The following is a 25,182-nucleotide window of genomic DNA, read 5'->3' as shown; positions in this document are numbered from 1 at the left end:
CAGGTTAAATGTGGCAGCAGGAGAATAGTAAGACTTCCCCACATCCCTTCTTCTGGGACATGAAGGTAGAGGTCAAGGTCCTTAGCTGAACATCAAAGAAACATGTGGCTCAGGTTCTGTTCTCAAGTTGGGACAAAATTGGGGGGGAAATTCTGGTATTTGAGGCTTGCACTTTCCTAATCCCTGCAAGTTGTTCCTCAACCCTGGTTGAAATAATGGACCGAGAACTAGTTCCACTCTGCTCGTGTGTGTGACAGAAATGGAAAAGTTTTGATGAGCAAGAGGAGGAGGAGGGGACAAGAGGTGCCAGGGCTGTGCTGACGCACCAAAAGGCTGCTGATTAGAAGTAGAACTTCATCTCACTGGCCAGGAGCTTTCTTCACGCAGGGACAGTTTGGAGATACGATTTGGAAAATGGACTGTGGGGGGATTTTTCTAGCCAAGTGCCTGGTGGTTTTATTCTCCTGTGTAAAAGGTGAGTTTGCACCGGCTTTTTGCTCTTTCAGGCTGACTTTGCTTAAAATTGCACTTAAAGTATTTAACAATCTACCTCAGTTTTAACACCCATTCCTTGTACCCAGACAAGGGTGATGGATATCTTAACAGGGTGCTGAATTAGGCCCATCTGTGCCACAATTAAATTGACTCAGGGATCCAGTTCCAATACGGCTATAATTTTCAGGGTGGATGGGACCTATAACTGCATTGTCCCAGGGTTTCACCCAGTTAGGAGAATCTGGGGTGGTCTTGTCCACACGGCACATTTTAAGCCTCTCCCCTGACTCAGTTATAGTTGAGGAGCAAGTTATTACCAGTATGTTTTAGATTATTCCTTTGATAGTGCTTTTAATATAGAAATGTGTAAGCACAATTAAAAGTGACTGATCCCATCTCTGCCACACATCTTCTGCTTAAAGCTAAATAGTGAAGCTTGGGGCAAGATGGATGGTCTGATAAAAATGCTTGGATCTTACTTAAATATCATGGGCCAGATTCTTCCCTGGTTTAACTCTACTAAAATCACAGATGAATTTGGCTCCTTGTCTCTACGAGAATTATCACTATTGCCACAGCAAGTGCAGTGCAAATAAATCATTTAAAGAGTGTTACACAGCCCTCTGAACTGTAGCTAGCTCGTATGAAGCTGCGAAGATCAGATATTTGGGGAACTGGCAATGGGACCTTTAGGGTAAAATCCTGGCCCCGATCCTTGGCCACTTACTTTAATAGAGCCAAGATTTCACCCTAAAACTCTCAGGGCTTGATCCTGAAAAGTTGTCAGCACTCTGTCCCCAGTCCAGGCAAAGCACTTAAATACATGCTTCACTTTAAACATGCGATTAGCCCCACTGACTTCAAAAGAATTATTCACGTGCTTAGATTGAAGCATGTACTCAAATGCTTTGCTGTTGGGGGCAGAGTGCTCAGCAACTTGTAGGCTCAAGCCCTCACTGTTAAGCACATGGCCTCACTTTTCCCATTGGTAAAATGGAGACAATGATATCTACCTTCCTTTGCAAAGTGCTGCAAGATCTCTTGGCTATTGTTATTTTATTTAGCTTTCAGCCCGGGGGATCCCATGACCAGAGCTTGCTATTATAATATTTATACTACTCGCTTCAAGTTAACAATCCTTTATCTGACACGTATTAATATAGGTAAGGGTCAGCATGGAGTTTTTCCTACTGCCCTCCGTGAAGCTGCTGCATTTTTTTCGTAACTCTGTTCAAGAGAGACTTCACTGTGCATCATGTAGACCCATTGCTCTTTTCTAGTATCAAAGGGAAACAGAACTTTTGACAGTGCAAGAATTTTTTGCACAGGAATATTAACAGAATGTTTGTATTTATCACCCTATCCTATGGTAGGGCGGGGTTGTCTAGGTTATAAATTACAGTGGATACATATATATTGGTATTATTATAGTTATAGCAATTATTTTTAAAAACGTTGATCTCAAAATGTAGTTGCCATTTTGGCTTATAGATTAGAACAAGTAGTAGTGGACTCAGTACACAAGCAGCCTTCATGAATGACAGGAATAAATCCAACAGTAGATCATTTAGGATGGTGGTTTAATGTTTTCTAGGTACAAGGACTAGATAAATAAGGAATACATTCTTGCTATGGGCTTAAAACAGACTCTCGATTTCCTTGAATGACTCTATTTGTTCAAAACGTTTGGAACTTTACAAGTGAATACTACTTTTCTCTGATGGGTACAGTACTATACTGCCCATGAATCATCCCATCCTCTTTGTGACGGCAATGGAGCAGTTTGTTGCTAGATTCTGATCGCTCTGGCCTTTGCAGAGTATTTCACTCAGCACTATCGACAAATTGTGTTCCATTGTCTATACAGAGGACTTAGTGTTGTTTGTTTGGAGTGCTCAGACTTCTGTTCCACTGATTCGGGAGGCCAAGCAAACTTTTAAAGACCTAACAGGATTGTCTGTCAACTGGAATACTATTGAGCTTTCCTTCCTCAGGATTTTGATCAACTTTTCTGCCATCTACACCTGCAAAATATAAATGATAGAATATGCAATACAAATAATAATGAGTAGTAATAACTCTAAATATCTTGGAGTAATTCTGAGGAGTAGCAAGTATTTGTATTACATTTTTTTTTCTTTGTCAAAAATTCTGCAGGTTTTACAAAGGGCTTTGGTGCTCCTGTTAACACTTATTGGGAGAACGAATATTATTAAAATAGTGACACTTCCAAGAGTGAGTGATTTCAGAATGTTCCATTAGAAATGCTGAATGCTTTTTAAGAAACTTGATAGCTCAATAATAGCTTCCCTTTGAGCTGGCGGATGCATTGCATGAAACTCTTCATCCTCTCACAGGCTCTAATGGGCCGTCCCTCTCAGATTTCTCGAATAATTATTTTGTTGCACAAGCATGATAGTCTAATTTTTTTTATTTGACTCCAATATTACTATTATGTAAAGCAGCAATTAGTTTTCCGTTTTCCTCGCTGTGATGTATTTTATCATATCCTAGATCTAATGAAAACTTTATAATAAAGGATTATATATTATAATAAAAGATTTATAAACCTACCGGTAGTTTCTCTCTATAGGGAAAAGAACTCACACGGTGCAAAAATAATTCAGCGTAGCTCACCCTGCCCACCACTATAGCTTTATCCTGTAGATTAGAGGGGAATTAATTTAGCAAATGGAAGATTGAATAATCCCTGGTTATGAATGAAAGTTTTGCTGTTAATGAATTTATTTTATTTGAAACTTACAAGCATGTATTTAACCCGTCTGATAGTTTCAATATTATTTATCAACTTGCTTCTGCAGTACGGACTAAGGATCTACACAAATGTTCGTGTGGCGTCAGCTTCTCATCTGAAGTCACCTTCAGGCAAAATCTGTGCTCTAAAAACCCAATCGGCTATTACTGCACTATTCAGTATGCCGAGGCTGTGATTTTTAGATTTAGATTCAGTTTGAGATAAATGGGCATGTGTTCTTGTGACAGAACATACCATGGGAAGATGAATACTTCTTTATACGTAACAACATGAATAAGGCTAAACAGCCTTTACCTTTCTTAGTAATACCAATATTTAGCCCTTATGTGACACCTCACATCTTCAAGTGCTGAACAACCACTGGCAGTAGCACCCTTGTGAACTGGGTGTTATCCGTTTTGCACAAAGGTGACCTGAAAAGAGGGAAAAACCTGCCCTTGGGTCCAGGTTTATCAGGTGTTTATCAGGTGATCGTACCCATGAAATAGAGCTCTGGGAGGGAGGGAGTGTATCCTGTAGTCACAGCCTTGCGGGAGGCAGGACCTCTGGGTCTTACTCCCACCTCTGTCACTCACTGTGTGACCTCAGGCAAGTTGCTTAGGCCAAGATTTTGAACAGTGACTAAGGATTTTCAGCGTTCAACTTAAGACACATTAAAGGAGGCTGATTTTTCAGAAATCGCTGAGCAGCTGGTCTTTAACCTGTCCCAAGTTTAAATTGAGGCACTCAAAATCACTGGTCACTTGAAAATTTTGGCCATGGGTTTGAATCGTCAGAAGTGTTTTTAGTAATTCTGGCTGCCTCTGTTGTGGGTGCCATCTTGAGGCGCATACAATACAGCCTGATTTGCAGAGGAAGTGCATGCTCACAAGCCTTATTGACTTGGCGCGGCAAGTGCTCAGTGCCTTTGAAAACCAGGCCCAAGGGGTCTTAAAATGACCACCTCCAAAACCAAGGCACCCCTAAGGGCACTTCTGAAAATTTGGCCCTTAACTTCACTGTGTTCAGAATTAAAATGGGGTTTGGGATGCTTAACTAAATAATGTTTGGGAGCTGCTTTGAGGGCCTGAGATAAAAGCAGCTATATAAATGCCCACCCTTATCAATGAGGAGTGGTTTGGGAAATAAGGGAAAAGTGGGGCGTTTAACTTTGTGACCAAGTTATTTAATGCTGCAGTGTCTACTGTTAACTCTCATCCATAGACGCTTTGGACAGACACTAATCGGGCTGTATTGTTCTTCCCCTGTTTGAAGGTTCTGCAAACGAAGTGTACGGTGTTCTGGGTGGTTCTGTTTCCTTGAACGTTCCTGACTTCAAAGTGGAAAAGCAACATGAAATAACATGGCTCAAAAATGCATTATTCCTCGCGAAGATCAAAAATTCTACAGTGAAATATTACAGGGAAAAGGGAAAGTATGTGATGTCCCTTGATGATGGAACCCTGCAAATAGACCGCCTGGTGGAAGAGGACAGGGGAAATTACACAGTGAGAGTGTACGATAACGAGGGACAGCTGCAAATGGAGAAGAACTTAAATCTGAGCTTTCAGGGTGAGTCACCTTCCACATCCTTCCCACCATAGCTGGATGAGTCCCAGTCTCTCCTTCTGCTGAATGGGTCTTCATCCTGTTTCCTTGTGGTCTCTAATTTTGCTGCGTGGGCTCCTTTTCACTGAAGGGCTAGCTCTTCTGCTTCTATTCCCTTTCTCTGTTCCTGGGTGGGTTCCTCCTTTTCCTCTCTTGCCAGGTGAGTCTCCCTGTTCCCTTCTTTCCCTCTATTCAGTCCCTCTGCTGTCTGATTTCTTCTCTTTCACATCAGCCACGAACTCTGCCAGGCAAACAGACCTGCACCGGTATCTATGAACAACGGAAGAAGTTAGCTCAGGTCATACTGAGCCTTTGTTTTGCTACTTAAAATATCCAGGAATCCAGGTGTTTATATATACATTTGGGAGGGATGGAAGGCTGGGGTCTAACTTGGGGCGGCGGGGGGGAATGGTGGTAGGACCCTTCCAAGCTCCTCCCACAAATTAATAACCCACTTGAGACATCAAATTGAGATGCCACTCATGATGGATTGTGGAGATGTTTGAACTGTTTGCACGCTCTGCTGGGCTCGGCTCCCCTAACTGGGGTTCAAATATACCCATGGACTCCGCTAGGCTCCTTAAGCTTGTGTGTCTTATGGAGGAGAACACATTTTGGAGCCCCAAAAGACCGCTCAGGAGAGTGCTGGTACGCGTGCTACTGCCCAGTTCAAGCCCTGATTTCACAACAGACGGTGAAACCTTTCTTAAGTTCAACCCATTCAACTCTGGGTTGTTTGACCAGTGGGATGTGGAGCAGAACTGTGCTCTGTACATTTGGAAGACTTAGGCAGTCTCCTAAAACAGGAGGCTGCTGAAAAATGCCTGAGATCTTTCACAAATTTCTGTAACATGAAGATTTTCCTTCTACAGTACTTTGCTCTCACGCCTTGCTTTTGAGCCTACCAGCTTGCTTGCATGTTTACATCCTGCCTTAATGTTGAACTGCTGCATCGGAAGCCTGACCATTAGTAAACAATTCAGTAACTGGCCCCCTATTTATTTGTAATTAACTGGGTCTCCTGTTTACTATTCACCTGTTCCATCCCTTATAAGCAGGGCGGGTTTGAATTTTTTTGTATTTAGAAATTCTGACAACATTTTGAATTTAAAAAAAAAAGGGAAATGTTTGAAATTTTTTTTCTTGTGTATTGACCAATTATTACAGCTGATTGGAATCTTCTGGATGTCAAGATTTTGATGACATTTAAAAAATTTTAAAGAAAAGAAGCGTGAGCAGAATTTAAAAAAATTACTATGACGTTCATTCCTGATTTTCTACTAACTTGACTTATAAGCTGAAGGGAAAAAATGCAGATATCTTTAATGTGTTAAAAGTTTTCCTTTATCTGATAATTGCTATTTAGATGGAGGTGACCCGTGACAATTCAGACGTCTTTGACATCATGAATGACAAACTCTCCTGCTAGACGTTCTTGTGTATGAATACTTGTTAGGATATTATAATTGCAAAAAGAGGCCATGATCCTGCAACTTAAGACTTAAGCACATGCATCACTTTGCTCTTGCGAGTAGCCCCAAAGTGTTCTGTGGCTAAAGTCAAAAGCTAATTAAGGAAATCTGGCACCCTCGGCCCTCCCACAAGTGTGGCCCCCTGTGGCCACTTTCCCGACTTGCGGCCTTGCCACACAGAGACAACTGGCTACGCAAGAGCTATCTGCTGGGCTGGTGGGGAGGTCCACCCTCTCAGATTGTGCGTGGACTCCTGCTGCCACTGCCCTAGCAAAGTCCCGAAGGGGTGACCACTCTCAAATCCAACACTTGCTGAGATATTATTACAGGCTGCCTGTTGACTCAGGGAGGCATCAGTATATCCGTTATACTTGGGTCATGTTTTTCAAGGTTTACTGGTTAAGGCATTGGATTGGGGTAGAATTTCTAGCTCAGCCACTGGCTTCCTTTGTAACCTTGGTCAAGTGACTTAATCTACCCTGTGCCTCAGTTTCCCAACTGTGAAATGGGGATGTAGCTCTTAAGAGTGTTGGGAGGATAAAATCCATTAGCGATGTGAGGTGCAGTGATACGATGGCCATTACGGTCAGATAGCTAGCATAATTATTTTTAAAAGTAAAAGCTTAGCTTCTGGCATCATCCTGTGAAGCTAGGAATCAGGAGCCTAGGAATCTGTCCATAGTGTCTAGAATGTTTCGAGACTGGATGTCTTTCTGAAATATATGCTCATGCTCGCTCAAACAGAACTTATTGGCTTGATGCGGAAATTACTGGGTGAAATTCTATGGCCTGTGTTATACAGGTCAGATTAGATGATCACTATGGTCCCCTCTGGTCCTAAAATCTCTGAATACTGTTTATCCAGCCCTGAGCAATTGCTTAAGTGTTAGCAAGACAAGGGCCATACACTGTATTCAATAGATGGATTACAGCGTTTGCTCAGTAGTTAGTGTTATAGTTGAAGTGCAGTACTCTGAAAAATGACTGACTGACTGTAAATTAGCATTGAGGGTTTCCAGGCTTTTTGCAATGACTGATTGAATTTGCTCAGTGGAAAAGTAAAAAGTGGCTTCTCCTCCATCCCCCACCCCCCTTGCAACTGATGTGCCTGCAACTTCAACCTGAACTCAGAGTCAGGGTGGGCTCTTTCTGGCTCGTGTACCATTGCCAGTACTAGAGATTCCGCAAGGGGAGCTCCAGAACCAATTCACTGTGCATAATGGGAAACAGAAACCAGCTTATTCATAGTTCCATTGCCTCTGTAGTGCTAAGACGCTTTCTAGTCCAGTCTGTGTTCTTATACTGCGCTCATCACTGTCGTATCTGAACACGTTCCAGCAGTGCATTAAGCAACGTGATGGAGACCTGGGCTATCCACTTATACCATCATAGCTATGGCAGAAAGGGATGTATTTTATTTATTTATTTATTTATTACTGACCTAGCTTTTCCAGTCTTTCTGGTGCCCAATGCTGAATTCAAAGTTGCAGATGCAGTCATGCCAGAGCTGCATAGAAGGAGACTATTGTCTCTTTGCTCTATGATGTAAAGCCTTCATCTTTTTAATCTTCCCCCCTTGCCCCATACCTCGTGTGCCAACTCCTCCCTTCATAGCATAGCTTCTCTCCCATATTAACTGCAATGTGTGTTTGCTTATATTGGACTGATGGCCTCCTGTATGGAAGAGAGGAAGTACTGTGGTCTCCCTATGTGCCAACCAACCACCTTGGTGTCTGAGAGCCTGTGTAGCATCTGAGGTATTTGTGGGTGGAGATAGAGCAGCAGTTGTTGGTTTGCTCTCCTTGGCTCTTCCCCCTGCTCTGAGTTCAGTTTTCCGCACACAGATCTAGGTGGGAGGTGTTACATCTTTGAGCAAGGTACTATAGCTACAGCTCTGGGTCCTCTCCCTGGTTGCTAATGAGCAACTCTGGGCACTAGCTGGGGTGGCTGGAAACAGAGAGGGAGGTGGTCAGTGGAGCCTGCAAGTTGACTCCAGGCTCTGTATGGATGGAATAGAGTTCCAGTATCCATGGACCCCTGAGAGCAAAGTCGTTGGGAGAGTTTGCAGTCTCCCAAGTCTGCAGGATCCCCTAACTCCTCCTACCAGACGGGATGATGAAGCAAAAATTTTGCAGGGGGAACCTGGTAGTTTGCTCCTCCCTTCGGCCATGCCTGAGGGGGTTCTCCATGAACTAGAGCAGTGATATTCAGACCTCAGTGGTTCAGGAGCCAAATTAGCCATCAACGTTACCCAAAAGAGCCACAGTAGTGTAAATTCATTGTTTCATTTACTGTAGTACTGTTTGAATATGAATAGTATGATGGGAAATATTGAGAGTGTGTGTGTGTGTGTGTGTGTGTGTGTGTGTGTGTGTGTACACACACATACTCTCAATATTTCCCATCATATACATATATATATAATGTTTTATTCTCACAGCAAATACGGTAGTGCAAGTTGATAACTTAACTGGTTAATAACACAATAAAAGCATCTTGACTGGTTAATAGTTAAACCACACAGTGTTTTACTATCACGCACTGCAAAGAGCCGCAGGAGACACATTAAAGAGCCATCTGTGGCTCCTGAGCCTCAGTCTAATGCGGCTATGTCGATACTGGCACTAAAGCTAAAACTTTTGTGGCTCAGGGGTGTGAAATCCCCCCCCCCATGAATGGCAAACGTTTTAACAACAAAAAGCCCTGGTGTGGACAGTGCTGCTTCAGCTGGAGCTGCTCGGAAGCTACCACCTCTCACTGGGGGAGGTTTTATTTTGTCGCCAGGAGAACTCCCTCCTGGCCATAAAGAGTGGCTACACAACGCACCTTACAACAGCATGATTGCAGCGGCCGCCCTTGTAAGGTGTGCAGTGTAAACATAGTCTGAGCCAGAGTGATCTGGCCCATTGTGTTTCCAAACTGAACAGGACAAATGGACTGGGATTCTCTCTCTGTAAATAAACAATGAAATGTTATCTCAAGAAGAAATACTCTATAGATCTGAAAGGAGGGAACAGAGAGGAAAGTGACAATGAGTCATAAAGGTGTTAAACTTTTTATAAAAAAACAAGTATGGAGGCCAGTGTTGTGCTGGACTTTTCTTTGTTGTTGCCACATCGTATCCCCCGTCAGGTCTAATTTGCTGTTCGCTCTCCCCTTTATTTTTTCAGGCATTGCTACTTTCCCACTTTCTCTCTCACTGAATATCTGTGTTTCAGATTAATTTGCCCCGCATCCTTTCACAAAATCATTTTGTTATGTTCTGCTTATGCCTCTAAAATCCCTCCAGTTCCTTTGTATCATTCTGTGGATCTTGCCTGTTCTAATAATGAACTTTTTAAAATTAGAAATCTTCACAGTCTGATTGCCTCTTCTATTCTCTTTCAGAAATTGTCTCTAAACCAGAAATCAAATGGATATGTTCAGAAAATTCCGTAAAGGTGACATGTGAGGTGAATCAGAGAAACGAAGCTCTTTTTCATTTGTTTCGAAATAACAGAACACTGAATTTAAAACCGCACATAGATGCAAATGGCATATGGAAGATTGAATACAGCTCCAAAAGCAGTACTGCAAAGTTCCAATGTGAAGTAAAAAATCACGTTAGCAAGAAAACGGCTGATCAGGAAATCAAATGTTCAGGTACAAAGTCTATATTGCAAAAAGGTCTCCTAATCACAGCCCACAAACAGTTACAAACGTACAGCTGTCTCCAGGGTGCTGAATCTAAAACCAGGGTCAGCCCAATAAAATAACTGAGGGAATTGACATGCAGTAGGTGTTATGCAGTGCTATGCAGCAGGAAGCAAAAAACAAAACCCTTTCTCCCCCCCCCCCCCCCCCCCCAGCTGTTGTTCTTTATTATTTCTACAGCACCAACAGTATCCATTGCACTGCCCAGATCATTACAACGTCAGGGGTCATTTTAGTTGGGTAGAAGAAAATTACCCAAGTTGAAAATGGGTCAGGACATCTGTTAACACCCTACATTTCCCAAGAATGGGCCTGAGTCTCCTCTCTCTTAATCCATATTTCCACTGTATGCCCATGTGGCTTCATTGACGTCAATGGGATTGCTCTTGATTTACACCAGTGGAAGGCTATGCCTACAACTTTGTAGGGCAATGTAGGGTAGATGTTTCCTACAGTGACCGAAGAGTTTTTCCATCACTGTAGTTAATCCACCTCTCTGAGAGGCAGCAGTGAGGTTGACAAAAGAATTCTTTCATCGACATAGACGCGTCTACACTGGAGCTTAGGTCGACTTAACTGCGGTGCTCAAGTCACAACATATTTCCTGACCCCGAGCAACATGTTTAAGTCAATCTCGTTTTTTAAAAGTTAGGCTGCCCCAGCAACATCGCTCAGAGGATTTAACCCTCACTCTAGACAGTGCTAGGGTGACGGAAGAATTCTTCCATCAACCTAGCTACCCATGCCGACGGGAGAACTTTTCCCGTCAGCATAGGTAACGTCCACGCTGAAACGCTACTGCAGTGCTGCAGCTGTGCCGCTGTAGTGTTTCAGCTGTAGACGAGCCCCAAGTGACAGGAGAATTAGATGCAAGGAAGTCTTGATCTTTTCCACCCTTGTATCTACGAAGTCAGTGGTGCCACACTGGTGGCTGGATTCCTTTGACAGAAAAGCTGGATGTCCTGATGGTGCTATTTAACATGTGCATATAAAGCATGGGCTTCCTTTGCAGTGAGCTTTTGGGAAATTAGCCACGGTTTAGATGGCTTAAATGGGCAATCAAGTAGGTTAGGTCCCAGGTCTAGATTTTCCTAAAGGGAAAAGGGTTTACAAAACTTGCTCTTCATAGAAACATTTTCATGAAACTTTGTTATACCAATAAAATAAAAACCAGCAAGATCTTATTAAAGAGGAAAAGGCAAAATACCACATTTATTGTGAATACAGAAAGAATCATAGTAAGCAGTTAGTTATAGCTATAACATTCCATTCAGTCTCATATTTATTCACACATTCATTCATTCTCACACACACACACACACAGACACAGGTTCTGCAAGGTTGTTATCATAGTTACCAGCCTTAGAGTTGCTCATGCCAAGCCACTGGCCAGGCTGCTCCCAGGCACTTGTGGGAGAATGGGGAGAAGCCACCTCCTGCCCTGTCACAGTGGGCTCACTCTGGGATGGCCCTGGCGGACAGCGCTGGGAGGTTACTGAACCGGGGGGGAGTGTTGCTGTCAGCGGGAACCGGGGCAGGGGTACTGCCACAGCAGGTCCAGGCTCACCCACTTTCCTGGAGAGTGGGAGCTGAACGTTGGCGGGGAGACGTATGTAAGACGTGGCACTGAACTGCGGTGTCGGTACAAGACTCACGACTCTGGCGCATGTTCTCTCAGCAGCAGCTGGGCGAGCTGCCTGAGGACAGCCAAGGCTACTTCTTCCACAACTGCAATGGTTTCCTCTCCTGCCACGTCCTGGACTATATGCAGGACCTGCTGCTGCCCCAGCACTTTCCTGAGTGCAGCCACGTGCAGTGGGAGGCCAAGTACTTCCAGCTGCCCGAGATGGCACGCCCTCTGGCACAGAGCCAGGGGCAGCTGGCTGGAGATGTGCACTGCTCTGACCAGCCCCTGCCCCTCCTCAGTGATCTGGAGGTGGAGCCCCTCCTAGCTGTACCACCATCTCGGACAGCGTGATGGCAGCCTGAAACAGCCAGAGGAGTGTGAGTGCAGATATAAGACTCAAGAAGCAGTTCTCAAGGTAGCCAGGGATAACCCTGTTAAATTGACATGCAGGCATGGGGTGGGAGACCACAAGGCAGTGTAGAGTTGCTGTTTCTTACTGTCGCATTCATCTGTGTATATTAAATACTTTGGAGCTTACTGCATGAAGTTCATTCTCACTCATCACTCAGGGCCAGTCCTCACTGGGTGTAAATTGACATAATAATTAATGCCTAGCACTTGTATAGGGCTTTTCATCCATAGATCTCACAGCACTTTACAAAGGAGGTCAGTGTCATTATGTAGTTTCATTGACTTCAGTGGAGCAATGTTGATTTACATCAGCTGAGGATCTGGCCCTCGGTGTTCTTCGTTGTGACTTGGCTGCTGAACTCCATCTGTCAGATATCAGGGGCTGGGTATTTTGGGGTACTAAGTCTGTGTTATTTTTTTCCGTAGCATCAACAGCTAACAAAAGCATTTATCACACAGGTCTTGAAGAAATATGTAGCACAGGTATCATATCACAAGAAAGCCCAAAAACCACACCACCGGTTTCTTCCTATGCAGGTTAGAAACACGGGGGATGTGGGTGTGGGGAAGGATCAGCTGTCCTCAGTTCAGGTCTCAGTTAATCCTTCTTCCCAGCCATGGGAGGCAGTGTGGCCTAGTTGACAGTGCACTGGACTAGGACTCTGTAGACTTGTGATCTATTCCCAGCTCTGCCACTGGCCTGCTAGGGGGCCCTGGGCAAGTCACTTCCCCTCCCTGTGACTCAGTTTTCCCATCAGTAAAATGGGGATAATGATACTGAGATCTATGGATGAAAAGCAATGTATAAGAGTTCAGTATTATTATTACTTGAATCTCTTGTTTTAATTTGGCTACTTACAGGTGCCACTTTGCAACTCAGATAATATTGATAATTCATAGATTCATAGATTCATAGATATTTAGGTCAGAAGGGACCATTATGATCATCTAGTCTGACCTCCTGCACAACGCAGGCCACAGAATTTCACCCACCACTCCTACAAAAAAAAAAACCTCACACCTATATCTGTGCTATTGAAGTCCTCAAATTGTAGTTTAAAGACCTCAAGGAGCAGAGAATCCTCCAGCAAGTGACCCGTGCCCCATGCTACAGAGGAAGGCGAAAAACCTCCAGGGCCTCTTCCAATCTGCCCTGGAGGAAAATTCCTTCCCGACCCCAAATATGGCGATCAGCTAAACCCTGAGCATATGGGCAAGGTTCATCAGCCAGATACTACAGAAAATTCTTTCCCAGGTAACTTGGATCTTACCCCATCTAAAACCCATCACAGGCCATTGGGCCTATTTACCATGAATATTTAATTACCAAAACCATGTTATCCCATCATACCATCTCCTCCATAAACTTATCGAGTTTAATCTTAAAGCAAGATAGATCTTTTGCCCCCACTACTTCCCTCGGAAGGCTATTCCAAAACTTCACTCCTCTGATGGTTAGAAACCTTCGTCTAATTTCTAATCTAAATTTCCTAGTGGCCAGTTTATATCCATTTGTTCTTGTGTCCACATTGGTACTGAGTTTAAATAATTCCTCTCCCTCTCTGGTATTTATCCCTCTGATATATTTATAGAGAGCAATCATATCTCCCCTCAGCCTTCTTTTAGTTAGGCTAAACAAGCCAAGCTCCCTGAGTCTCCTTTCATAAGACAAGTTTTCCATTCCTCGGATCATCCTAGTAGCCCTTCTCTGTACCTGTTCCAGTTTGAATTCATCCTTCTTAAACATGGGAGACCAGAACTGCACACAGTACTCCAGGTGAGGTCTCACCAGTGCCTTATATAACGGTACTAAAACCTCCTTATCCCTACTGGAAATACCTCTCCTGATGCATCCCAAGACGACATTAGCTTTTTTCACAGCCATATCACATTGGCAGCTCATAGTCATCCTATGATCAACCAATACTCCAAGGTCCTTTTCCTCCTCCGTTACTTCTAGTTGATGCGTCCCTAGCTTATAACTAAAATTCTTGTTATTAATCCCTAAATGCATGACCTTACACTTCTCACTATTAAATTTCATCCTGTTCCTATTACTCCAGTTTACAAGGTCATCCAGATCCTCCTGTAGGGTATCCCTGTCCTTCTCTAAATTAGCAATACCTCCCAGCTTTGTATCATCTGCAAACTTTAGTAGCACACTCCCACTTTTTGTGCCCAGGTCAGTAATAAAAAGATTAAATAAGATTGGTCCCAAAACCGATCCCTGAGGAACTCCACTGGTAACCTCCCTCCAACTTGACAGTTCACCTTTCAGTAGGACCCGTTGTAGTCTCCCCTTTAACCAATTCCCTATCCACCTTTCAATATTCCTATTGATGCCCATCTTATCCAATTTAACTAATAATTCCCCATGTGGCACCGTATCAAACGCCTTACTAAAATCTAAGTAAATTAGATCCACTGCGTTTCCTTTATCTAAAAAATCTGTTACTTTCTCAAAGAAGGAGATCAGGTTGGTTTGGCACGATCTACCTTTTGTAAAACCATGTTGTATTTTGTCCCATTTACCATTGACTTCAATGTCCTTAACTACCTTCTCCTTCAAAATTTTTTCCAAGACCTTGCATACTACAGATGTCAAACTAACAGGCCTATAATTACTTGGATCACTTTTTTTCCCTTTCTTAAAAATAGGAACTATGTTAGCAATCCTCCAATCATACGGTACAACCCCTGAGTTTACAGATTCATTAAAAATTCTTGCTAATGGGCTTGCAATTTCTTGTGCCAATTCTTTTAATATTCTTGGATGAAGATTATCTGGGCCCCCCGATTTAGTCCCATTAAGCTGTTTGAGTTTCGCTTCTACCTCAGATATGGTGATGTCTACCTCCATATCCTCATTCCCATTTATCATGCTACCATTGTCCCTAAGATCCTCTTTAGTCTTATTAAAGACCGAGGCAAAGTATTTGTTTAGATATTGGGCCATGCCTAGATTATCCTTGACCTTCACTCCATCCTCAGTTTTTAGCGGTCCCACTTCTTCTTTCTTTGTTTTCTTCCTATTTATATGACTATAGAACCTTTTACTATTGGTTTTAATTCCCTTTGCAAGGTCCAACTCTACTTGACTTTTAGCCTGTCTCACTTTATCCCTACATATTCTGACCTCAATAAGGTAGCTTGCCTTACTGATCCCTCCCTTCTTCCACTCCCTATATGCTTTCTGCTTTTTCTTAATTACCTCTCTAAGATGCTTGCTCATCCAGCTTGGTCTACAACTCCTGCCTATGAATTTTTTCCCCTTTCTTGGGATGCAGGCTTCCGATAGCTTCTGCAGCTTTAATTTAAAATAATCCCAGGCCTCCTCTACCTTTAAACCCATAAATTCTTCAGTCCAATCCACTTCCCTAACTAATTTCCTTAATTTTTGAAAGTCAGCCCTTTTGAAATCAAAAACCTTAGTTGCAGATTTATTTTTGTTAATCCTTCCATTCAGTTTGAACTGAATTAGCTCATGATCACTTGAGCCAAGATTATCCCCTACAACCATTTCCTCTATGAGGTCCTCACTACTCACCAAGACCAAATCTAAAATAGCATCCCCTCTAGTCGGTTCAGCAACTACTTGCTGAAGGAATCCATCAGCTATCGCATCTAGGAAAATCTGAGCCCTATTATTATTACTAGCACTCGTCCTCCAGTCTATATCTGGGAAGTTAAAGTCTCCCATGATCACACAGTTTCCATTAGTATTTACTTTATTAAAAACATTAAAAAGGGCTCTATCCATATCCAAATTAGATCCCGGCGGTCTATAGCACACCCCAAGCACTATCCCAGGGGAGGCTCTAATAGTTTTCTTCCCCAATTTAATTTTTGCCCAGACAGACTCAGTCATATCCATTTCATCGCTTCTTATTTCTTTACATTCTATCTCATCATTGATATACAGTGCTACTCCACCACCTTTACCTTTATTTCGGTCTTTCCTAAACAGCACATACCCTTCAATACCTGTAGCCCAGTCATGACTACTATTCCACCAGGTCTCTGTTATACCTATAATATCTGGTTTCACTTCCTGCACCAGTAACTCTAGTTCCTCCATTTTGTTACCTAGGCTCCTTGCATTAGTGTACAAACATCTTAATTTTTGCTGTTTAGCCTCACTCACATTCTGTACCCTATTAGGCACGGTTATTTTACTACCAGTATAACCTATTAGACTTGTATCTACACTGCCCTTCCTCCTACCTACAGCTGTATCCACTCTTACTTCATTTTCTTTCCACTCTACGCTTAATTCTGGCGTGGAGATTACCTGGACATCTCCCAACCATCTCCCCCAAATTCCTAGTTTAAAGCTCTCTTAATCAGTTGTGCCAGCCTCCATCCTAGAAGTCTATTTCCTTCCCTACTCAGATGAAGTCCATCCCGAGAGAACTGTCCTCTATCCATGAATGCCTCCCAATGGCCATACATCCCAAAGCCCTCCTTATAGCACCACTGCCTAAGCCATCTATTGATAGTCATAATCTTGTCACACCTTTGTTGCCCTTCTCTAGGAACAGGCAGAATCCCACTAAAGATCACCTGAGCCTCAATTTCCTTAAGCGTCCTCCCCAGCCTAGCATAGTCTCCCTTAATACTATCCAGCGAGAATCTAGCCGTATCATTTGTTCCCACATGAAGGATAATTAGGGGATTCTTTCCCGCTCCCTTTAGAATCCTTTTCAACCTCAGGTCTACATCCCGTATCTTAGCACCCAGAAGACAGCACACCCTCCTATTTTCTGGATCAGCTCTGGTTACAGGCCTATCTATTCTTCTCAGTAAAGAGTCCCCAATCACATAGACCTGCCTTTTCCTAGTGACTGTGCTATTCTCCAGTCTATCCCCTGTTCCCTCTGGCTGCAAGTTCTTTCCATTCCCATTCTCCCTTGTAATCCTTTTTAACCCATCCTGTATCCTCCTGGGGCTCATATTTGGTGTAATCTCCATTAACTCTTCCCCTTTTCCTATAGGACTAACCTCTCTTCTCTTCTTCCTTGCCCTGTCACCTTCAGTGACTACCTGCTGAGCCCCTTCCTCATTTTCCAACTCTGCAAACCTATTCTTAAGCTCTATTTCTCCTTCACTAGCCCGTCTTTTCCTCTGCCTACTTCTTTTAGTCACATGCTTCCACTGACCACTTTCCTCACCCAGTCTCCCCTCAGAATTCCCTAGTCCTGCTTCCATCTGCAAGTCTGAGCTTTTCCCTTCAGATACCTCATGTCTTTGCTCCATAATCTGCTCAAACCCCTTCCTAAACTCTACCAGACTTTCCACCTGCATCTCCAAACCTCGGATCTTTTCCTCCATCAGCTCTATCAGACGGCACTTCATGCAGACAAAACTCTTACCAGGTGCCCCCTCCATGATGATGATAATTGTATAGGGTATATTTTTTTGGAAGATCACAAACCACTTCACAGACACTAAGAAATTAAGCCTTGCAGCACACCAGCCTGAAGTAAGTAAGTAAGTATTATTACATCCATTTTACAGGAGGAGAAGGGGAAGTCCTGGGATAATTAAAGACAGATTTCATGACATAAAACTCAAAGTATGTACACCTTTTTTCACACACGTGCACACTTTCACATAACCCAATCACCCCATTTTGTGAGCAAAACTTTGGATTTGCAAGTTTAAATGGGGCTTTCTGATATCTATTTGTTATATGATCCAGTGCCCTGTATGCGCACACATTTGGGAGAGGTGTATGCAAACATAAACGTGTGCACACATTTTTGTATGTTTACAGACTTGAACCTCCCTTTCTGAAAATTCTATGCCAAGTATCTATCTTGACTATATGGCCAAGGAGGCTGGGGCCAGTAAGGAGGAATCCTCTTCCCCAGGCAATAGACCAACTGTACAGCTGCTCAAGGGGGGATTCTCCTGCCTGATCCCCTTCCCTAACCTGGGGGTGGAGTGAGACTGTGGTGCATCTCTGGGGATGCAGTTTAACCTGGGAGCCCAGCCTACCGAGGAGCATTGAGGCATAAAACACCTGAACTACAATTCCCATGGGGCTCCGAGGTGCCATTTCTGAACCCAACTAGTTCACTTGTCAGCCAAAATATTTCCATTTATAGATTTTTTGAAAAGTCATAATTTTCAGTGAGAAGAAAAAAAAATTTCAGACCCGCTCTATTTGGGAGCTACTCTACATTCGGGATTTGCGCATCAGTATAGGTGCGAAAATCTCCAACGCACACAGGCTGTAAGTGGTAAAGGTTTGTAATGTGCACTGGTTTGGTATTCAGTGGGGGTGCAAAGCAAGTCTAAATGACACACTGAAGGGGTAGAAGAGGACTGTGTGTTTTACACCCTCCTCTTGGTTGCCTTTCCTGCTACCCACTTTTTTTTTGTCCACTGGACACAAGTTCTGAAGTCCTTATGCAGATACAACCATAGTCGACTTCAATGGAAGTTCTGCCCAAGGAAGGACTGAGTCAGGTTTTGATGCTCAGTATGTAAATGGCACTCATTTGCACACCCACTGAGGACAAAAATCGGTGCATATTACTGTACTTCACACTCATTTGTGGCCAACTTACCCCAACGAGCAACTTTACACTTGTGTTGAATTTAGCCCCTTTCAGCCCCCTCTTTACTATTGTTAATTATTGTGTAGCACTTGTTTTGAGTTCCAGCCAAGGAAGAGCAAGCTCTGAAATACCACAAGACGAGCTTTTCTCACAGTATTTCCAGCTCCTGAAAAAGTCTGTTTTTTGTCAGACTCTGAGCACTACTTTCGCCCAGTCAAAGCATTTTGAAAGTCCTTAAAAGACCAGAAGGGCATTCAGATCTTTGTGTGTCAATCTAGAACAAGACTTTTGAGGTTTGACCATCACTAGGAGCAAGATGACACCTACTGTTTCTTAGGTAAAAGTCTTTGGCACTCCTGTGAATTCTGCCTCAAACTTTCCTTAGAACTCTCATCAAACAAAGCACATCATACACACATTTCTTAACTATGTTCCATGAAAGAATTCTGTTTCTCACCAAGTTTTCTGTGACCATAAGCTAGTGGTTTAACCTTTGTTTGTGCCTCAATTTCCCCCTCTGTAAAATGGGGATAATAATACTTAACATTATCTCAGAGGGGTGTTATGAGTCTTAATTTATTGTTTGTGAAAATGCTTTGAGATGCTGGGATGAAAGACGCTATAAAACTACAAGGTTTTCATATCATCATTGTTATCCATGTCATAAGCTTCACATGTGTACATCCTCTAGGTCACTGGGACCAAATTCCAAACTTTGCCTTGGCATTTTCTTCTCTCCCTGTGATATCTCCTTCTTCTCTCTGAGCTAGGGATGCTGGACATTGTTCTCATTGGGAGCATTGCAGGAGGTGCAGTTGTCTTTGTCATCTTTTTGGCTCTGCTGATTTACTGTATCAGGAAGAAGAGGGCAGAAAGATATGAAGAACAGGGTAAGCACTTGAAATTTTCATGTTGCTGTATGACCACTTAAAATCTCCTAGTTCTTTCCACAAACTGCTCAGAGATAGTGAGAGAGAAAGTACTGAGTTTTGTCACACTGAAATTCTACACTTCAATTGCCAGTTTTAATCTTGGTTTCTGACGGTTGTTTTTAACAAGACAGTGCTATTTTCAAGGACTATTATTTACCAGTGAGGGGAGAACAGACCCTCCAAAAGCTTGTCTCAGAGAAGCATCCATGATTATTTGAACATCCTTGATCTAGATATAAGCTTGAGAATCTCACCAACACACTTTCTCATTAACTTTTATATATATGTAAAGGCAACCAACATCACTAATTGCATGTGAAATGTAGGCATGCCTAGAGAGTGATTTGGGGTGCCTCCATTTTTTTTGGCTGTGCAGCCTGAGACACTGTAAAGAGACCAGATTTTCAGAAAGTACAGAGCATAAGAGAGAGGTTTTGTTATTATTTATTCATCCTCTAAAAATCAGGCCCTGTTAAAGTGTCTCAACTTGGGCATCTAAACATAGAAGTATGTAAAAATCACTAATCATTTTTGAAAATTTAGACTGAGTTTTAGTTTTGGTGGTCACAGAAAAAGAAGAAAAGGTATGTAATGAGAGAAATCCAATTCAAGAATACAACAGAAGTACTGGCTATAAATAATTGACAATGAAATCATAATTACAGGTAAATCACATAATTAGGATGAACAGGGTTTAACTAGGTCCTACATGCTCATGAGATGTTTTCATGGTGTGATTGGCTTGACCAGCAACAGGGAGGACCATAAATCTCCCAATAGCCTTGGAATATATCCAGTCTGACTTTGCAGACCCAAGAGGTTTGGACAGTTCAGCAACTGAACTTTTGGTTGCTCGTCTGAACCAAACCCAAACTCCAGACCTGCTTGTCTTCACTAGAAAACTAAGACATGTTAGAACATGTCCTTGAGGAGTCATGAACATAAGAACGGCCATACTGGGTCAGACCAATGGTGTATCTACCTCAGTATCCTGTCTTCCGACAGTGGCCAATGCCAGGTGCTTGAGAGGGAATGAACAGAATAGGCAGTCATCAAGTGATCCATCTCCTGTCGCCCACTTCCAGCTTCTGGCAAACAGTTTGTCTCAGTTACCATGTTTCATTAACTTTGTACATTAGCAGTTAGTGTAGACAGGGACTGTTGTGTTTAACATCTTGCCAGCTGGTCATGGGTAATCTTACTGGAACCAAAGATTTACCCATGGTCCATTGACACAATGTTCAAACTGATTTGTCCCTGTCCTCACTGAGTGTTAAGGTGCATTTAACTCTGTGTTAGTTACCATCAAAGTAACCAGGTACTTTGGAATGGTTCAACAGAAGTTTAGGGTCAGTTCAGTATCTGAGCCAGTGGGTCACTCAGTCCCTAAATCAAACCATACATGGTCACTGGCCTTTCAAAAATGGTAATAAAGTGGCCAAAGACCATTAGTCTACTTCATCTATGTGAAGTACATTTTATATGGGTAAAAGGTACAAGATCGATTGCTGTTGTGCGTGGAGTCCTCTATTTATCTGCAGAACAATTACAGCACAGACAGCGGCAGGGTAAACTTTTTTTATGCTGCCCCCTACTAATGTGTCTCAACCCTGTCTTCAAGGGGATCACCTCCAAGGAAGAGAGAGGAGTTCAGTCTCCTTGGTATATTTCCTGCTTGCTGGTAAGCTGTTGTAGCTGTCCAGAAGAGTAGGCTCACTGAGATAGGAGGGGATGGAACTGACTGAAATACCCTCTGAGAACCATGACCCCTACAAGCCAACAGACAGGCCATAGAGGTAGTCTGGGAGTAGATGGCAAATCCAGGTTTTATTATTTCATTGAAATAAACAGAGTCCCCAAAACCAGACCACTTAAGCAGTCAAATGCTTGCATAGTTTGCCAGCGTCCAAGCCTCCTTCCCTTGGTAGTAGCTGTTCACCATAAATAACAATGCCACATTCCTTTTTGACTAATTTTTTTCTTATTGCCCTTCTGTTTTAGTTATCTGGATATTTTGGAAATAAAAAGGCACAAGCTTCTGCGTGATACCTCTGCTAACACTAACCCCCAGCGCAGAGAAAAGCTTTGACCCATTAGAGGAACAGGGCCCAGGGAAGATCTCAGCAGCTTCTTTAACTAAGACAGGCGCAGGCTACCCTGCAGACTCCTTCTGTAACCAGCATGGGTTATCTTCTGTTTGTTTGTACTGGTGACGTGACTCATGCTGAAGCATTAACGAATTACTTGACGGTTTTCTAATTGCAGATGAGGAGACACCGATGAAAACTCGACAAGGGGGCGACGAATCGAAATATCGGGAGCTTCCTCAACCTCCAGTTCATGCTCCCCAGAAGCAGCCACGCCAGCAGCAGAGACCACCTCCACAGTCTCAAACTCAGTACCAGGCAGGGCCCCCCCGGCCCAGGCCACGCACTCAGCAGAAGTCTCCAACCCACATGAAAGAGCGACCGTAAGCATTTGTCCTGGAGGAACAGACCCTGTCCCATTACCTGCTCTGGTGGGACCTACCACAAAAATAACCTTGCAAATAGCCAGCAATCCCCCAGACTGGCTGCTTTCATTGTGGGAGTTCACTGTCTGTACTTAATGGCTAAGGAAAAGGCTCAACGATGGAGACGCGAGGTGATCACAGGTCATTAACCTTGGCCATTTTCTTCAAGTAACTCCATGCTAATGTGGGACATTTAGTCCTGAAATCTGCTTCCTTTTTGCTTCATTTGGTTGTACCTCTCCTTGCCATCTTCTGGTCAAATTATTATTATTTTTTTTTTGGAAGGCCCTAAGACTCTATTGAGATGACTTTCATCACGTCTCTCTTCCTATACCTGAACTCCCACCCAAACACCCCTCTAGTTGCTGCAGCCAGTCATTTGATCATATGGAGAGGAAAACAGGTGTGTTAATTGTCTGACATACTGGAGTGCTGGCAAGAAACTGCAACTTTATTTCTTGGCCATGACATGACCTGGTTCAGGGTTCCCAAGGCAGATATGCTTGTCACATGACAGGAGCCAGTATCCATTGGTGTGTGAGGTTCCTGTAGCACAGTAATACAAACTACCAACCAAAGCAAGTAGTCTAATTAATAACTACTTTCTCTGAACCTTGTTGACTCTCTCATCCCGTGGCCACTTTGTGCTCTCAAAAGAGGCCTGCTCAGCTACTATAGTTGGTGTGTCACCTGGAGCCAGTCACATGTACCTGAGAGGAAGAATTCACTCTCTCTCTTTTTCTACGATATTACTTGCCTTCAGGAAAATCTGGACATGCTGCAGTGGTGTCTTCTGCTCCTCTCCCACAGCCCGTCCACACTGATGGATTTACGAGGCCTCATTTGCTCCATTTCTGTGAAGGAGTTAGTTTAGGTCTGATGCCACGTAATCCATCTGACCCACAGGAGTGCCCCAGTCACATGACCTGGGTCAGCATTCTGAAAGCAAATAGCCTTGTATTGACGCAGGTCAGGGGACCCAGCAGTTCCAGTAACTGCGAGGTGTATAACCGGGGTATTTACACACAACCATGAAGACCTCTTGCTTTGACAAAGGAGGACATGCTCGTCTGGACTGCAGTCAGCACCCCGTGTCTCTGGGAGACAGGGTGTAGTGGGAAAGACATTCTTGCTTATTCATAGGTAATGCATGTGGGGGGGCACGCAGATTTCTGCTTGGACTGCTGGGAGGAGGGAGAGGGCTTTGTCCTTCTGAAGTGTCTGACCCCCGGCATGCTCGGCCCCTGTCCCTGGCAGCCGGGGAGCGAGCTGCCGCCACTGACACCACCTCTCCAGCTGGGCTCTCTCTCTCCGGCAGCTGCCACACAAAGCAGTGACCTGCGAAGTGGCTCCATCCCGCTCCCCAGGGAGAGCGGCCAAATGTGCCTGGGAGGAGGTACAGCAGGAGAAGGACAGAGCCCCACCCCAGCTAACTCTGGTGGGGCAGGGAGAGCATGGCGGCTGCAGGCTGGGCACAGGGCCAGGGCTGGGGGGTCGCTGGGCAGAGGAGACATGTGGGGCTGTCATGTGTCCTCCCCTTTAGATTGCGGCCCCCCAGCATCAGGAGGCATGAGTTGTTTGTGCCTCTAACCTTTGGCGAGTCTCATGACTTCTCTGATTCACAGGTAGATCAGCTGGGTCAGCAGAGGCCCCATGTTTCTATTTTATTCACTGTATTGTCTGGCTGGCTAAAGCCACCCCTCTGGTGTTAGTGACGGCACACGGAGCATGGGGCAGGGACGGAGAAGTGAGAGCCATTCTCAGTAGCACATTGGCTGGAGCCTGACACTTGTGCCACAGAAGGTAGATGAAAGTAGGGTAGTTCTTTCAGGTTCTGCGTCTCCAATGTATTTCCGTGGCGTTAAAAGGTGTATCATTATTTCTCTGCCCTTTTATAGCCTGCCAGGTGCAGGGAAGAGACATGTGGGGAAGGAGGCCCCTGCATGTCCCACCAAGGGGCCAGTTGTTGTACTTTGCTTTGTCCTCAGAAGCTGGCCTGTATGGCTCGAACACCTGGCCCAGCTTTATGCAGTGTGTGCTAATGGTTTGACTATTTTAATGTTTATTTTTTTAAAATGGCTTGTACTCCATTTTGTATATGAGATAGCAGCATAAATAAAGATTAGAGAGTGGATGATGGGGCTTTAGCTTGTGCTGCTCCTGGTGTTTGGCTATCTGGATTTCACTTACTTGTCAATAGGTGACAAAAGAAGATGTGTGATCACCAGTGGCCAGAGCACAGAACGACACTGTCACGCTCAAGTCTATGCTCCCTTGAGTATCCACGGCGAGCAGGGACAGCGTGGGATACTCTTGTGCCCAACCCAGCTCCCCATTGTGGGCCCAGCCTGTGTCCTGAGGGGGCATGCTGTTCCTGTCCTGGAGCTCAAGAGGTTTAGCTATACCTATTCCTGTTCACCAGTGTAAGTGAAAGGTCCATGTTGCGTTCATTCTTGATCGCCATTTATCCTGTGACATCAGCGTGGGGAGCTCTTGCATGGGGAGAACTGGGCTACAAGGTGGGGGAAGGGTTCATTCTGTGCCCATCCCACATCTCCAGAATCAGTGATGGGGGTGGGAGACTCTGTGCCCATCCCTGATGCCTAGTGCAATTTTGGGGTCAAAATGACAAGTAGCTGTAGCATTTGCTTTATGAGCATGTGTCAAGGTTCCTTCCCCACTCTGAACTCTAGGGTACAGATGTGGGGACCTGCATGAAAGACCCCTAAGCTTATTCTTACCAGCTTAGGTTTAAAACTTTCCCAAGGTACAAACTTTGCCTTGTCCTTGAACCGTATGCTGCCACCACCAAGCGTTTTAAACAAAGAACAGGGAAAGAGCCCACTTGGAGATGTCTTCCCCCAAAATATCCCGCAAGCCCTACACCCCCTTTCCTGGGGAAGGCTTGATAAGGATCATCACCTATTGGTACAGGTGAACACAGACCCAAACCCTTGGATCTTAAGAACAATGAAAAATCAATCAGGTTCTTAAAAGAAGAATTTTAATTAAAGAAAAGGTAAAAGAATCACCTCTGTAAAATCAGGATGGTAAATACCTTACAGGGTAATCAGATTCAAAACATAGAGAATCCCTCTAGGCAAAACCTTA

General features: G+C 43.8%; 1 protein-coding gene across 2 annotated transcripts; it reads left to right on the top strand.

Moving 5' to 3' along the window:
* Positions 1-358: 358 nt before the first annotated feature.
* Positions 359-24,270, top strand: CD2 (CD2 molecule). 2 transcript variants are annotated; one of them, XM_077820230.1, is made up of 5 exons: positions 359-475; positions 4,526-4,822; positions 9,718-9,972; positions 19,398-19,517; positions 21,825-24,270. In XM_077820230.1, the coding sequence occupies exons 1-5, from the start codon at positions 415-417 to the stop codon at positions 22,031-22,033; spliced, it is 942 nt and encodes a 313-aa protein (XP_077676356.1). In that variant the 5' UTR covers positions 359-414; the 3' UTR covers positions 22,034-24,270. The 2 variants fall into 2 exon arrangements, with proteins under 2 accessions (XP_077676356.1, XP_077676365.1); XM_077820239.1 differs by lacking the exon at positions 19,398-19,517.
* Positions 24,271-25,182: the final 912 nt, after the last annotated feature.

This window comes from Eretmochelys imbricata, chromosome 1 (assembly GCF_965152235.1).
Source record: "Eretmochelys imbricata isolate rEreImb1 chromosome 1, rEreImb1.hap1, whole genome shotgun sequence".
Taxonomy (NCBI): domain Eukaryota; kingdom Metazoa; phylum Chordata; order Testudines; family Cheloniidae; genus Eretmochelys; species Eretmochelys imbricata.
The sequence above is the reverse complement of the archived record's forward strand: the minus strand, read 5'-3'. Positions and strand labels throughout refer to the sequence as shown.